Source organism: Gracilinanus agilis, chromosome 3 (genome assembly GCF_016433145.1).
Source record: "Gracilinanus agilis isolate LMUSP501 chromosome 3, AgileGrace, whole genome shotgun sequence".
Lineage (NCBI taxonomy): Eukaryota > Metazoa > Chordata > Mammalia > Didelphimorphia > Didelphidae > Gracilinanus > Gracilinanus agilis.
Window position 1 is genome coordinate 596,795,574 of NC_058132.1, and position 15,660 is coordinate 596,811,233.

A 15,660-nucleotide genomic window follows, 5' to 3' on the forward strand; every position below is an offset into this window, starting at 1 on the left:
CCATGGCGGTGCCGCGGAGCCAAGACGAGGTTGAGTAGACTCGTTTTGAATTTTCTCCCCCTCGGCTCCGGTGCTTCGCGGACTTCCCTGGTTGCCCTGCAGGGCTCCCGGCGGCCACAAGGCTGAGGGAGCTGGGGGGCGCCGGAGAGGTCCGCGCCGGAGAGCCGGTCTCTGCCGTCTCCCCAGCTCCCCATCCTCCGGTCCTTTTCCTGTCCACCCCCCCCCCCAGCCCCGCCTGGGCTCTGTGAAGGCTCCGGGATCCGCCCCCTCATTCCGGGCCCCATCCCCGCGCCCGCGGATTGTTCGCTTGCCCCTTGATGCGGCGTCTTGGGGTTCAACATGGCGGAGTCTGGTGGTTCCCGGGACCCTTTCCCCGGGCCCCGCTGGCACCGACGGGCGGAGGTTAGATAGCCCGGCTGGAGGAAAAGCCGGCCAGGCGCAGAGCCCTAGAGGATGCACCTCAGGCCCCGGCCTTGCTTCCCGGGGCCGAGCACCCAGCTCCGCCCCTGCTCTCTCTCCCTTTGTCATTAGAAAAAGGTGACCGTTGGAGGAAAGCGCTTTCGTGTTGAGGGAGTCGAGGATCCCCGTTGCCCCTTCCCCCAAGCACACGCCTTCGAGGTGGCGTTTTCAAGAGCCGGCAACACCAAAGCCGCCGGACCGAAGGACTTAGGATCCTGAGTGCCTGTGGGGGTGTCTGTGTTCGAGGGAGGGAGCAGGGAGGAGGACGGGGGAGCAGGCTGGGATTCAGAAACCGCTGTTCCCCGTGTCCGGCTGCAGTGAGGAGCGATACTCGGGAGAAACCACCTCTGTATGTCTCTGGGTATGGGGGCGGGAGGCTAGGGTGAGAGGCATTGTTAAACGAGTGGCATAACTGAAGGACCACCTCGTCTGATCTTTGCAATACCTAAATTGTGTTCAATGGATGCACAAAGGTGTTACCTATAGAAAACTGGGTAGGGGTTGGACTAGCATTTCGCAGACTTTCGCAGCCCAGGAGAATAAAAGAAAGAAAATTTTCCTGACAACTTTTATTTTTGCTTTCTCTGAAACGAAGTATGACATATGTGTCAAAAGTACCCAAGTGTGACTTCTTTAGATATAAAAGCAACTATTTTGCTCTTACTCCTAAATTCCTTTTGTCTCAGGCAAAATATACTATAACCCTAGATTCTCAGGACTAGGATTTATGATTAACTTTGGAAATTTTCAAACCCACAAATGTTCCCTGACGGAATTAGTTTGGAAAATGTTGTTCTAATCTAGACCGTTCTTATAGAAGAATTCTTTGCTTGAGAATAAAGGAGTGCTGAGGAGAGAGCCCAATTTGCTGTCATTCCCCTGACAAGTTTCAACTTCTGGAGAAAGAAAGAAAGGTTGGCAATCGTGATTTTCATGCTCAACTTGAGGTGTTGCTTGTAGTAGAATCACTCGGTTGAGAAATATTGTATTGGATAAAGAGAAGAAACTTTGCAGTAAATTAATATTATCTAATGTATATGTGAGTGTTTGTATATACACATATACAAATACACACAGATAGTAGTCCCCAAAATTCATTTTAAAAATATTTAAATTACCATGCTACTTGGGTTTTTAAAAAGGTTCTTTAGGTAGAAGGCATATATGCTTCAAAAGAGTCCTTTTGTACCATATCATATACCATTCAGTAAAAAAGGAAACAGCATTTCACTATGGGAAATAATTTTTCTTTTTTTGTGATACTGTATGATGTTTGTACAATGCACTTGTAATTTTAGCTGTTTTAAATGACTTCAGTAAGACTTGAACACAACTGAATTCTGATTTTCAGTTATTTTTTAAATAAAGGATAATTTACTTTGAAATGTATAGGATTTTCCCCTACTTGCTGGGATGGAAAAAATGCCTAATATTTCAACTAATGAAAAGAAGTTTTTTTTATCTTAAATGTGATCAGTAAGTAGAGGTCAGAACACATTCTTAATCATTAATTTTCAGATTGTTCTTTAATAAAACAAACCATGTGATGGAAATTGCTTGGATAAAGCCATGAATCTGAACCCCAAAGGACCACAAACAAGCTGGAATGGTGGTCCATATCTAATGAGATGAAATTTCATAAGAAGGTGTTTTGTTTTTTTTAAGTGCAAGTACAGGTTTATGTGAAAATAGCCAGGTGGTTTTGGTAGACTGCAAACTGAATGTGAAGTGTGAGTCAACAATGTGTCATGGCAGACAAAGTAGCTAATGAGATAAAAGTGCATTTAATAAAAATATAGCATCTGAAGTATTGTGGGCATGATAATTTAGGAGGAAAGTTGAGACACTAAAGTAGATCTAGAAGAAGACAACCCAGGATATTGAGATTCAGAATGATGCCAAATGAAGATAAACTGAAGGAATGAAGGAACATTAGTCCAGAGAAGAGGTTGGAAATGGTTTCAGTCTAAGGAGATTGAAGAGTTGTCAGGTTTAAGAGGACATTCAATTTAAAATATCTTGGCCCCAAGGGACAGACAGAACCAGCATCAGTGTAAAAAAGTGCAAAGGGAAAGAATTCAACTGAATATAGTTCTTTACAGATTTATTCAATAATGGAATAAGCTATTTAGGAAATAGTGCATCCTGCCCTTTACTGGAGATCTTCAAGGAAGGAACAGATGGCTAAATATTTTTCAGGTATATTGAAGAAGATTCATATAGTAGGGATTGAACTAGATTACCTGAGTTTTTATAGTCTGAGAGTTTCACGGGGCACTGAGAGTTTAAGTCACCTGCTTATGGTCATATAGTTCATATGTATTAGAGGTGAAACTTGAACCCTTCCTATCCTCACATGAGCCATCTATCCATTAGAGTGCTGCCCCTCAGGTGCTGGATTGACCTTTGTTTAGAGTTCAGCAGTGTCCCGGCTTTTTGTTGCTTAGAGAAGAGAGTTAGTGTTGATATTGATCAATATCCTTCCACATGAAATATGCATTCTGTCAAGTTGGAACAGACAGGCGCAACTGAGCATCTCATATATTTGTGTTCTCTCTGTGTAACCATTGCCAAGCATTAACAATTTTGCATTTATAGAGTGTTTTTGCCTTAAAGATGTTAAACATCCTATACATTATTTCTTTTATTGGTTTGTTTAAAACGGGAGCTAACATAATTCATCAAAACTATGATGTTTTTATATCCTCATCACTTATAACAGTCCTCATTTAGCAAATGGCAGAGGGTCAGGTGGTTAAAAGTGATTGGAAGGATTGTGATACTGGTTGCATAATTTATTAAACGTCTTTAGCATTGAAAGGGGACCTTAGAAATTATTTAATTTGTTTCTTGTTAATATGGTAAAACATCATTTCCCCTGCATCCTCTACACCGAAGGGATATGAGACCACAGAACTATGTGTACATGTGCTCTCATAAGGAAAGGGTAGAATACAAAATTAGAACTTCAGGCAGGGTAATTAAAAAGGGGGTACACAATAGGCAGGCCAATACTTCTGTGATCAAAATTTAAATATGAATATGTTTTGAGGAAAAGTATCATTTGGTTATTACTATTCAGATACTATTGAACAATTTCAAACTATTTAAGAAACATTTTAAGTCATAATTCAGGAACCAGTTTATAAATATTTAAATTTTTCATATTTATCTAAATGTTATGCTTATTTTCTTTTTTGTTAGTAACTTTTGCTAAATTCTGCAGCTTTTCAAAGTTCATTTTTTTTTAACAAAGGAAAAAACAAACCCACTAAAATAATCTTCATTCATCAGCCTGTTTATTTTCTAGGCTGTAGGTGTCATGGATTTTGTTTTTGATATCACTGGTTCTTAAGGTCATTTTGAACAGATTATTGTGGGGAGTTACTTTAAAAATCCTTTTAAGAAACACACTAAAAAAGATGCTATAATTACTATAAGTTAATCCCAACCTTTCGTCACTCCTTTCAAAATGGAATAACATAATAATTTCAAGTTATTTTCATCTTTTAGTTATTCCTGGGTTGGTTGTATCCCTAAGAGCAGAGCTCTTTTTTAGCTTTTAAAAATGAGTAATAATCTGGGGCACTAGGTGATTCAAAGGCTAGCCAGGTCCTAGATTCAAATTTGGCCTCAGATACAACTTAGCTGTGTGACCCTGGTTAAATCGCTTAACCCTCGTTGCCAGTTCTTTACTGATCTTCTGCCTTAGAACCAGTACTTAATATCAATTCTAAGACCAAAAGTAAGGGTCTAAAATCAAATGAGCAATGTCATTTCCTTAGGAAGTTTTATTTTAGTATCTGCTAGTGTTGGGCTATTTTGTGAAAAACTTAGAGAAATATAGTTTGATGTTTTCTATTATTTGTGTACTGGAAGAAAAAAATTTTTTTAATTGCTCTTTGTTATGCACAGATTTTTTCTAAAGGCATAACTATAACCATGGCATAAATGTTGGTGTGGTACCTATTAGGCTTTAGTATTTAGGACTAAATAAAGCTTTCCCACAGTTCTTGATAAGTACATCTCTGGTTGCTTAATGGTGTACAATTTAACTTGGTCATTGCATGTAGATTATTTTTGTATTTACATATGGAAATATAATAAATAGCAGATAGTAATAGAGCCTGTGAAAAATAATTTTTACCATTTCACATGCTTAAAAAGTCAAAACTATACCTTGTCTTAGAATATTATTCTGTTTATGGTAACCAGTTGGGGAAGAAGATTTCATTTATGGATGGACATGATACCTAACATGCTGGTCCTTAAGTAACTATGCCTTGACATGGAACTATTGTGTGTGGTAAGTAATGTTTTATGATATTTAAATACCCTTGGCATGAAAAAATGAGATGTTAAAAGTTACTCAGAAGTGATACTATATAAATTAAAGTTAATAATTCAGTAACTTCTTACCAGAAACTTTCTAGTCCAATGAAATCACAGATTCAGGTTTTAAAAAAAATTTGTAGAACTTTATTGAAGAAAGTTTTTACTTATTTTGCATGCATAATTATCTAGAAGATACTCAGCAAAAGAATCATTTTTTGTGACTTAAAAACATTCAGGCAATCCTCAGTTTACATGGAGTAATAGAATGTTGAACATGAGGTCTGAGTTTGAATCTCTTTTCCAATACTTACTAGCTATGTGGGTATGGCCCAGTCACTTAACCTATAAGGGAGACTGTGATATTATGAAAAGAAAATAATACTTGGAGTCAGAACTTAAATTCAGGTCCTGTTTCTTCTATTTGCTTCTTGTGTGACCTGGGATAAATTCATTTGTTCATCTATAAAATGAAAACGATGATCTGTTTCTCTGAGCTTATATCCTTAACTGTAAAATGGGATTAAACTATATATTTCACAAAAATACTGGGAGACCCAAATGAAATAATGCAAGAAGATCCTTTGCAAACTTAAAGCACTGTATAAATGTCATTTATTATCATCATTTGGAAGAATTGGAATATCTCACTTTTCTATTGGTTATTGTTGTTCAGTTGTTTTTAGTGATGTCCAACTCATTGTGACTGAGTTTGTTTTTTTTTTTTTTGGCAAAGATACTAGAGTGGTAATTATTTCCTTCTCTGGCTCATTTTACAGATGAGGAAACTGAGGCAAACAAGATTAAGTGACTTGTCCAGGGTCACACAGCTAGTAAGTGTCTAAGGCTAGATTTGAATTCAGGTCTTTCCTGACTCCAGGTCTGGCATTCTCCATTGTGCCACCTAGCTTCCTCACGTTTCTGTATATCCTCTTATAATTTGCAGATTGCTCTCAGCAACCTCAACAGGCAAAAGTTTGATCATTTTAAAGATGAGAAAACAGACTGAGAATATACAGGATTTCCCAAAGAGCTGAGAGTTGAGACCCCAAATCACAGAATTTTAGCCCCTGTGAGGCTAAATAATGTCCAATCCCTTCTTCCATATAATAGCTTTTCAAATACTTGAAGGCTACTATTATAAATAATCTTCCCTGAGACTTCTCTAATCTTAATAACACCAGTTTCTTGAACCATTTTCTGGAATCCCACATGGCATAAACTCAAGGCACTTCAGCATCCCGTCCGGATATCTCCTGAAATGTCATGAGGACTGACTGTTCCGACCAGGGCAGGATACAGTGGGACCTCTACTTTATCTCTGAAAGCAGCTCTTAATGTAGTCTAAGACCATATTAACTTTTTTTTTGCCACATCATGTTGTAGGTTCATTCATCTTGAGGTCCAAAAGCCGTAGATTTTTTTTCAGGCATGCTGCTGTTCACAAACAGTTCTTTGATTTAAGTCCAGCTGTATTCTAAAACTTGATTTTTTAAGACATTTTGAAATTTAAAGTGCATTTGCCTATGGTAATAATGTTATAAGTACCAATTAGGTAACTAAATCCTAATTATAAAAGCCTCAACTCATAATGGAGCTTCACTGTAGTTCTTAGGATACTAATTCACATCTTGAATGCTGTATTGTGTAAAAGGAAAGAGGAGGACAAAAGAATTTTTCCTTCCTTTCTTTAACCACAGGCCCAGCCCTATGGAAATTTTTTTTTTAATAGGTGAAATTTGCATTTGGAATCCTTTCCCTTCTTTTTCTGAACCCTTCTCTCACCTAGTGTCTTCTAGACTCAGCTGAAAGGGATGTAGGAGCCCATTTAATCCAACTTGAAGAATAATTTCCTTTATAGCTTGTATGATAGATGGTCTTACAGGTTTTACTTGAAGACTCATTACTTCCCAAGACTGCCTGAAACTCCCAATTTCTGTTCCTACAGTATAGCTAATACTAGCTAGATATCACAGTAGTTAATGTTAATATATGAATAACTGATGACCACTTTTAACCTTACCAGATACAAATTTTTAAAGTATATTTATTGACATAAATCTAGAAATAGTAAAAAAATTTCTAGCTTTTTGTTTCTTTGAGGGAAGGGAAAGGGGCAGGGAGTGGAAGGAGGGAGTAGGTATGATTACTGTAATTAAGAATCACTGGGATCAGTGTTTCTAAGCTGCAGCACTCTTCAAAGAGGTTTTCTCTCCTGAAAATACTGATTCTCTAATTAGTATAAAGAAGTGTTTTCACAATCACTGGATTAATAGCAATGTATTGAGGAAAGTAACCTACATACTTTACAAAAACTTATAATAAAATTTCAGTTTAAAAAAGCTCTAAATAAACTTAAAGAATCAGCAAATTCTTTAGTTTCCTTGCTTAAAGACGAATTTACTTTTTGTGTTTTTGAATTGACTTTGCGTTTAGTAATAATACTAGCCTATATTCTTAAATATTTAAGTTGAAATATTCATAAATTCACAAAGAAAACTTCACAAGTCTACTTTTTAGCTAAAAAAATCTTTTAAGTAGGAAAGGAATAGTAATATTTTTAAAAATTATTTTTCCTATATCTTTTGAAACCTTTTAGGACCAGGATTCTTGAATTTTTTTCCAGTTAACTTTTAAGGAGAAAGAAGAGGAATTTCAAAATTATATTTCATCCAAAGCATTTGGACAATATTGTTCAAATGAAAACTGATAGGAATGTGTTATGCAATAATGTCACTTATTAGATTAGTATGTCCTGTATAAATTTTTCTCAGGAAAAATAGTTCAATTCTTTTCTGATTAAGTTCTAATTATTATAGATTAATGGGAAAAAGTAATGTTTTCTTTGTGTGGTGAGTTCTTGCAATTCATGAAGCTATACCAATAAAATACAAAAATCTTAGTTCAAATCTCATAGTGCATGCATTTTTAAAAATAAAAATAAAATGTTCTTAGTATTCTTTGCCTTGACTGCTTATATTTTATATTAAAATTTCCAACAAATTTTTATTATTGAGAATCAAAATTGTTTTTAAATTGCTGAATTTTTGATGATAATGGTTTCATTTTAGCAAAAGTTTTGCTTTTAGTCAGTCTCCTCCCAGTAAAACCTCATTATTCTAAATCTAGTTCTCTATGTTGATATGAATTTAAGCAATCAGAATTGGTGGTCTTCTTTCATCAAAGCTGATTTCCCCTTGGAAATTCATAATGAAGTCTTTTTCTCTTTCATCTCATTTCTCTTCAATTCTGTATTGAATTCCAAGGGGTAGTTTAGTTCTAAACAACTAAACATTCCTAAATTTTGCAAGAATATTAAAAAATAAGAATCTATCTATATGGAGCTTTGTGAAAATAATTTTAAGGATATATTTTAGGATTTAAAAAAACTCATTGCCTGCATATTTTTTTTTTGGTTTGTGAAATATGTAACATTAGAATATAATGGCTGACTAACGGTTAAGATCTAGGGAAATAGAAATAGTTACATCACAAATTCTGTTTTATGCATTGTTTGACAGATTTTATTAATAGAACAAACATTATGCATCTTACTGTGATATCTCATGAAACCTGATGTTATATTTCAGAGTAGATATTTATAGAAAAGCTAAAGATAAGCCTGAAGTGTTTTAATGAGGTACATAATTTCTAGTCTAAGTTTTAATTCTTCCTTGTAAAATTAAAAGTTGAAAGTGGCATTATCTTAATTTTCTATCCAGCATCTTAGATATTTTTGTTTTCTTGATAAAGGGTGGAAGGATTGATATTTGTTGGCTACTTTAAAGACCTCTTCTCTGAGGAAACATTTGAGTTTTTAAGAATGGATTTCTATATTGTTTGATATATCCAAATTTAAAGACATGAAATTTATTCTTTTAAGATCTAGAATTCCAGATGTCACATTAGCACATAAGATCATTTAATCACAAAATGATTGTCCTGATAGCAATTATTTGTCTATTTTTTGGCTTCTTTCTGTATAATTTTAGTCATTGATATGCATTCTGTGATAAGGCTTTTATTCCATTTAGTAAACCATTCACAGTTTATATGAATGATATGTTGTGGTCAGCCTTGCTTATATACAAATTAAAACTACTTTATTTCCTTATTCTAAACTTGAGAATCTATAAAATAAGAAATAGGAAGAAACTTGTTTGAAAAAAAATACATTATCATTTTATTTCATTAGCATCCTTGAAAACTAAAGAATAAAAGTGTCCTAAGGATGAATTATATAGTACTAACATTTGCCTCTGAGTATTCTGCAGATGTTGGCAAATTATTTAGTCAAATCTTAAATTTTTTGTGGATTGGAAACAGTGTTGCTTAAATTAGCAACACTAAATTGTGTTGGGGGTCAGGGTTAGGTTAAGTGATTTGAAAAAAAACACATTTAAAGTACTTGCATTGACTTTGATTTGAATTCTTTCAGCTATCTTTTAATGGAAGAAAATGGAACTGGCCATGATGCCAGGATGGAACAATCTCATGATTTATTAGTAGCCAACTATAATAATACCGAAGAGTCAGAAAGAGATGCTCAGGTGTTTCAGGTGGGAGTTGGATTGAAAAATCACTTTTTTTTACAACTTATTTTCATTCTGAAGGAATGTTATATAGTGACTTGTTTAAGAAATAAGTTATATATTTTTAAATTTTACTTTTATTTTTTATTTTTTTCATGGTTACATTATTCATGTTTTCTCCCGCCTCTCATCCCTCTCCCCTCCCAGTGCTGACAAGCATTTCCATTGGGTTATATAATTACTCAAACCCATTTTCATATTATTAATTTTTGTAAAGGAGTAATCCTTTAAAAGCAAAATGGAAAATCACATACCCATATAAACAAGTGATAAATCACATTTTCTTCTGGATTTCTATTCCTACAGTTCTTTCATAAGTTATATTTTATTTATTAAAAAATAACAGCATAAAAACTCTTACATACCATCATTAGCTATTTTTGGAAATCTTAAGATGAAGTTCTCTTTTCTCGCTGCATTCCATTATTAAAGTTAAAGAGATGATATTAAGAGAGGCAGTGAAAAGAATGTTTGATTTGGAGTCACAGGCCCTGATTTGGAATCCCATGCCTGCTGCTTAATAGCTGTATGATCTTTGTCAAGTCAACCTGTCTGGGCCTCAGTTCCTTCCTTTTAAAAATAAGAGCTAGACTAGATGACACTTAAAGTCCCTTAAGCTCCAAATCTGTGATCAGTAAAAACGTAACATTACATCATAAGGATGCATTAAAATTTTAAATGGAAGAATTGTGACAATCTCTTGATCAAATAATTTATAAAATATGAGTGTAAGCTAGCCAGGATCATTTTTATGTTTCATACAATTGTTTATATGTGTAAAGGAGCAATAACAGTGATAGCTTAACTTAAGGGAATTTGTAGGACAGAAAATTCTGTAGGAATACTTCGTGTAGTTTCCTGATCACAAACTGTTTTTTAGCACTTTGGTGAAGCAGATATCTTTTTAAAATGAGCATATTGTTCTAAACTGAATAGGTATATAAAATTACTGAGGAGGCAGGAGTTTACAAATTTATTAAATGAGTTATGTTATCTGATGAGTGGAATTACAATATAGTAACTCATGACTATACATACTCCTGTCTCCTTTCAAATAAAGGGACATCACTTTCACAGCACACTATATCAAAATCAGTAACTTAATGCCATTGTACCTTTTGAGGAAGAGTTATTTGTCTGGATAAAATGACAACCGCAGTACAGTGTATTTAAAATGAGTTTTTGTTGTTGGGTTGGTGTGGGGATTTTTGTGAAAAGGTATATTTCAGAAAGATTGAAGTGGTATTTTGTTTTTCCTATGCAAAAGCATCTAACGTGCATGGATTCCAGGGATCCTTCCTTTGGACAAAATGATTCTTCTACAGTTTTGCCTATCACAGTTGGTGTAGCAGATAATTTACACCTATCACAGAATGTACCAGTCCAGCTGTCCCAGCCACAGTCTCTTTCCACAGAACAGTTTCATCTAGTAGACCAAAATGGGCAACCAATTCAGTATGAGCTTCAGTCAGTAGGGGATTCTAATACTCAGATGGTGAGTATGTCTGAAAACAATTCCAGCACAATGATGTTTCACAAAGTATAATGAATTATAAGGTAAACAACTTTGCCTTCCAGATCTCAACTTTCCAACAAAGGGCAATAGGGATATAGTTAAATACTAATCACCAATAAGAGACAACATGGAGCTAATGCTATATACATTTTCCTATCAAATTTCAGTTTTTTAGGACTATAGAATTTGGAGCGCAGATGGATCTTGGAGATCATTTAGCCCAACACCCTTATTTGATGAATGATAAAATGGACTCAGGGAGAGGAAGTTATTTGCAAAGACCCCCCTTATTGCTATTATTAAATATTACATTATGTTAACGTTTTTTATCCCTTGATATTTGTTGAAAACTATGTTGTACTGGGACGTATTTTTGTTGGTGAGGCAAGCTTCATAAACTTTTAAATTAAATAAAAAAGAATAGTGATGGGCTATCATTAAAAGGAGTATCTTTTATTAGTTTTCCTTTGAATAAGCAGTTATCCCTCCCAATTCAATAATTCTGATTGGAATTCCTATAATAAATGGGGTAGACATGAATTGTGTGTGGCAGCTAATAAGATGATAGGCTGATAAGTATGAGGAAAGGAAATCATTAATTCCACAAATATTTCTTAACTATCTCCTATGTGCATTACATTGTACCAGTGCTATGGGGGTTAGAAAGCTGAAGAAAACACAGCCTTTGCTTTAATAGAACTTATGATCTAGTGGCTTCAAAGATTTTTTTCATGTTGTGGAATATGAGATAGATATGAAAGAAAGAATGGAAATAAGCAAGAGAAAAAATAAAAGGAACAACAAAAGTTTTCTTGAGAGCATCTGGATTCAGAGGACCTGGCTTTGAATCCTGACTTTCTTTACTAACTGTATGAATTTGAGTAAGTAACTTAACCTCTCTAGACCTTAGTTTTCATCTGTAAAATGAGATGGCTGGACTAGATGTTATCCGTTATCCCTTCCAGCTCTAAATCTATGATTTTTAACAGTCTTAAAGTTCAGAGGTGATGCTTATGGGTGGAAAAAGTGAAGAACTTTAAAAGAAATATAATTTATATGTGTGTTGTGGGAAAGCCTACAGGGAATTATTGGAGGATTTTGATGTGGGTAAATAAGTGATAGGAAAAAGTTTAGCTTCAGTCTATATTAACTAGACTTGACATGACAATGTCATCTGGATGTGGAGATGAGTCTGGATTCACAAAAGATATCCTAGCAGAGTGCAGGCTTTGGCAGGTTCTATCATGGTAGAAAGACAGGGTAAACCTGGCAAGAAGACTACATCTGTTTTCCAAAGATGAGATTAACTAAGTATAGTGAGGCTTATTATCAGTAAACTGGCCATTTGATGATTAATTCCTTGACCCATGGCAACCTAAGAAACATAATATCAAATTGTTCTTGGCCCTGTTGAATCCCTTTCCAATTCTACAGTGGCAGAATGGCAGAAAAGGAGACAGAAGAGTCTAAGAATCATAGTAAGTATACATGTTACTGGAGACATTGAATTATAAGTCAGCATTTCTTACTTTAAATAAAAAAAGAAGAGATAAGAAGATTATAGTTAAATAAAAAGATGGCTCATAGCTTTGAAGAGGCATATAAAGGAGTTGCTAGAGCCCCCAAACTAAGAAATATTTCATGTGTCATCTCAAATTCCAGGACTCATGATTAGTATTTTCAGAAACACCACTCTGGAAATAATTGTAGCTTATGCAGCAACATCTATTGCAGAGAATGAAAAGATAGAGAAATTTTACCAAGAAATTAAATAAACAGTGCTTACTCTACTCAGTCACATCAATGCAAAGATTAGAATAGATGGTGTCAACAAAATATGGCTCAGGATTAAGGATGAGAGCCAAAAGACTTATAGATGACAGAAGTATAATGATTATATGTTATCAATTCTTTCAAGAAAAATGGAAGACATGGGACAGAGTGACTTTAACACCAAAAGGGTAGTGGGGAGTGAATGACATCTACACTTATATAACAATTTTATTCAAGAATTTAACAGCTACAATATAAACTAGCTATGAAAGCAGAGACAGAGCCTAAAAACTACATTAGTCAAGCAAACGCTTTATCCTGCTATCAAGCAGAGTTAGCTGCTAAGGCAAATACTTGCTTATAATATAAACTTATTTGGCAAATTCTACAAAGGATGGATAGGAGATTATGAACAATATTGCTTCATTGGAAGTGGTAGAAGAAAAAAAAAAAGAAAAGAAAGCTTGGCAAAAGACCTTACTAAACAAAGCAATTTTGAGGGCCTTTAAGAATGAAATTAGAAGGGGAACTAATAAATGAAAGTTTGGAAAGATATGTATAGATTTTGTATGGCAAACTCCTTTTGGCACCAGAATAATTTAATTTAACATCACAGACCAGATGAAGTTGAAATAACATTAAACAAAGGAGTTATAAACACAGATAGTTTGTATTGAAGGTGATAGAATTTTGAAGGAATTACAGGATTGTTTCCTGAGGCACTTGAAGGAGAATATACAAAAAGACCTGGGAGAAAAATCCAACTTTATTATTTTTCTACCCCAAAGGCACCATGAGAACATTATTGACCCAGTTACTTCCTTTTCCACCCATAAAAATTCTTATGAGAATAATATACATAATATATCAGTTACCTCCCTCCTTGATGAAGGCTTTAGAAGGAAACAGGAAGGTTTTTACAAGTTATATTCCATAGAAGGGCTACTTCTTTTTGAATGAAACATGTAGAAAATATATAGTCCCAATATTGGTTTTTTTTTTTTTGTTTGTTTGTTTTGTTTTTTTGTTTAAACCCTTAACTTCTGTGTATTGTCTCATAGGTGGAAGATTGGTAAGGGTGGGCAATGGGGGTCAAGTGACTTGCCCAGGGTCACACAGCTGGGAAGTGTCTGAGGCCAGATTTGAACCTAGGACCTCCCGTCTCTAGGCCTGACTCTCAATCCACTGAGCTACCCAGCTGCCCCCAGTCCCAATATTGTGAAAGAAAATAATACAGTCCCACTGTCCTTAAGATTTCTTGACTACATAAAATCATATCCTATAAATCTACTTTAAGGGCTCTCTTACAATATGATATCTCTTCTTTGTGGAAATTATAAGAACCCTTTAAAGATATTACAGAACCTTTGAGTACTGATATCAAATGATAAAAATCTAAATGTGTGCTTGCCAGAAATTCACCACTATTCTAGAGGCAATCTAACATATAGCTGAAATTGGAGTTTTTTTTTTTCTAAAAATGGTGGGATTCTTGTGGTTATATTTTTGTGTGTGACAGTTGTATTGGTTGCACTGAACCATGGAACATTTTAGAGCTGATAAATTAGATTCATAACCACTCAATTAAATTATCTATACCATAGGAAAAAATAAGCTGATAAAAGAATGCCCAGTGGTCAAAGTATTCTATGTAGTCAGATGGAGAATTTAAAGAGTTTTTGTGTGTTTGTAGGTATGAGTGTGTGTATAATATGATAGGTAAGTCTTGAAGAGACTGAAAATGGACGGAGAGCTGAGCTGAGAATTGAATGAGAGGAAGAAAAAGAAATGAATTGTCTTTGGAAATTGCAAAATTATTTCAATGACCAAAAGCTTCTCCCTAAAACAAAGGCCCATTTGTTAAGATCATCATTCTCTTAGTGATGATGTGACACTATATGTCAAATGATATTACAATCAGAACAAAAGGAATTAAGAATTCCTTTATTCACATTATGAATAAAGAATTAGGAAGAGTGCTATAAAGGATGTCATCCAAGAAATAGGTTGTCAAAAAAGAACAACCATTCATGTAATGAAAGTGAGGGACAATTAGCTCATATTTGATTGTAAGATGATTGAGGAAGGCCCTCATCATAAGCTATGCAGTGGCACATCTATGAGAGGCTATGGATAGAAGCCTCAGAAAGTAAGCAGGCATGGATAGAGGAAATACCTACATAGCTAGATCATAGGTTGGACTAGAACAAATCATTAAATTGAAGACTACAGATTAACTCATGGTTTAGTTCCTTGGTTTGTCCCAAGTAAGATGATGCATAATGGTAGTTCACTTAGGATCATAGATTTAGAACTGGAAGAGATCTTAGGCTTGGTCATCTAGTCAAGCCCCTTCATGTTATATTTTAGGAAACAAATCCAGAGAAGATAACTTGCCCAGGATCACTGAGCCAAGGAGTTAACCAACCTGAACTTGTAACAGAAGTCATACTTGCCCCTCTTTAGATAAGGGAGAGAGGGCATGTCAGGATAATAAAAAGCAGAAAGCCAGACCAACCATCCCAAACGGTATGGGCTAATTAATCCCTCTAAAACCCCAAACACAGGTTATGAGGAAGTAAGTCTTTCCTCAGATTTGAAATCAATACTCATAGCAATACATTACATTGTTCTTAAATAATAAACATGATTTTGTGTTGATTTTAAAGTAAAGTAATTATGCTGCTAGATAAATTTATAGAAATATATCACCATAATCAAAAAATGTTTCTCGAATGCCTACTATGTTTATGGCATAGGTTCTGTTTAGGGTTATAAGATTTAGAGTTAGGAGTTATCATAGGATCTGGAAGGAAACAGAAAATATCTAAGCAAACTTCTCATTTTTCAAATGAAGAAAAGAACACTCAAAGAAATTAAATTACTTTTCCAAGATCAAAGGAAATTTCTTTTTTTATTTGGGCAGTGTTTCCTAGCATGTGAAAGATCAAGCTCTTGAATCATTACCTATAACTTCTTCATCTCATA

General features: G+C 34.7%; 1 protein-coding gene across 1 annotated transcript in view; it reads left to right on the forward strand.

Annotated features, from left to right (window-relative positions):
• Positions 1 to 9,239: 9,239 nt before the first annotated feature.
• Positions 9,240 to 15,660, forward strand: part of CARF (calcium responsive transcription factor) — a 41,667-nt gene continuing 35,246 nt past the window's right edge. The window contains exons 1-2 of the mRNA XM_044667475.1: positions 9,240 to 9,350; positions 10,651 to 10,878. Coding sequence (XP_044523410.1) covers positions 9,240 to 9,350; positions 10,651 to 10,878 — 339 coding nt within the window. The remainder of the gene's footprint in view (positions 9,351 to 10,650; positions 10,879 to 15,660) is intronic.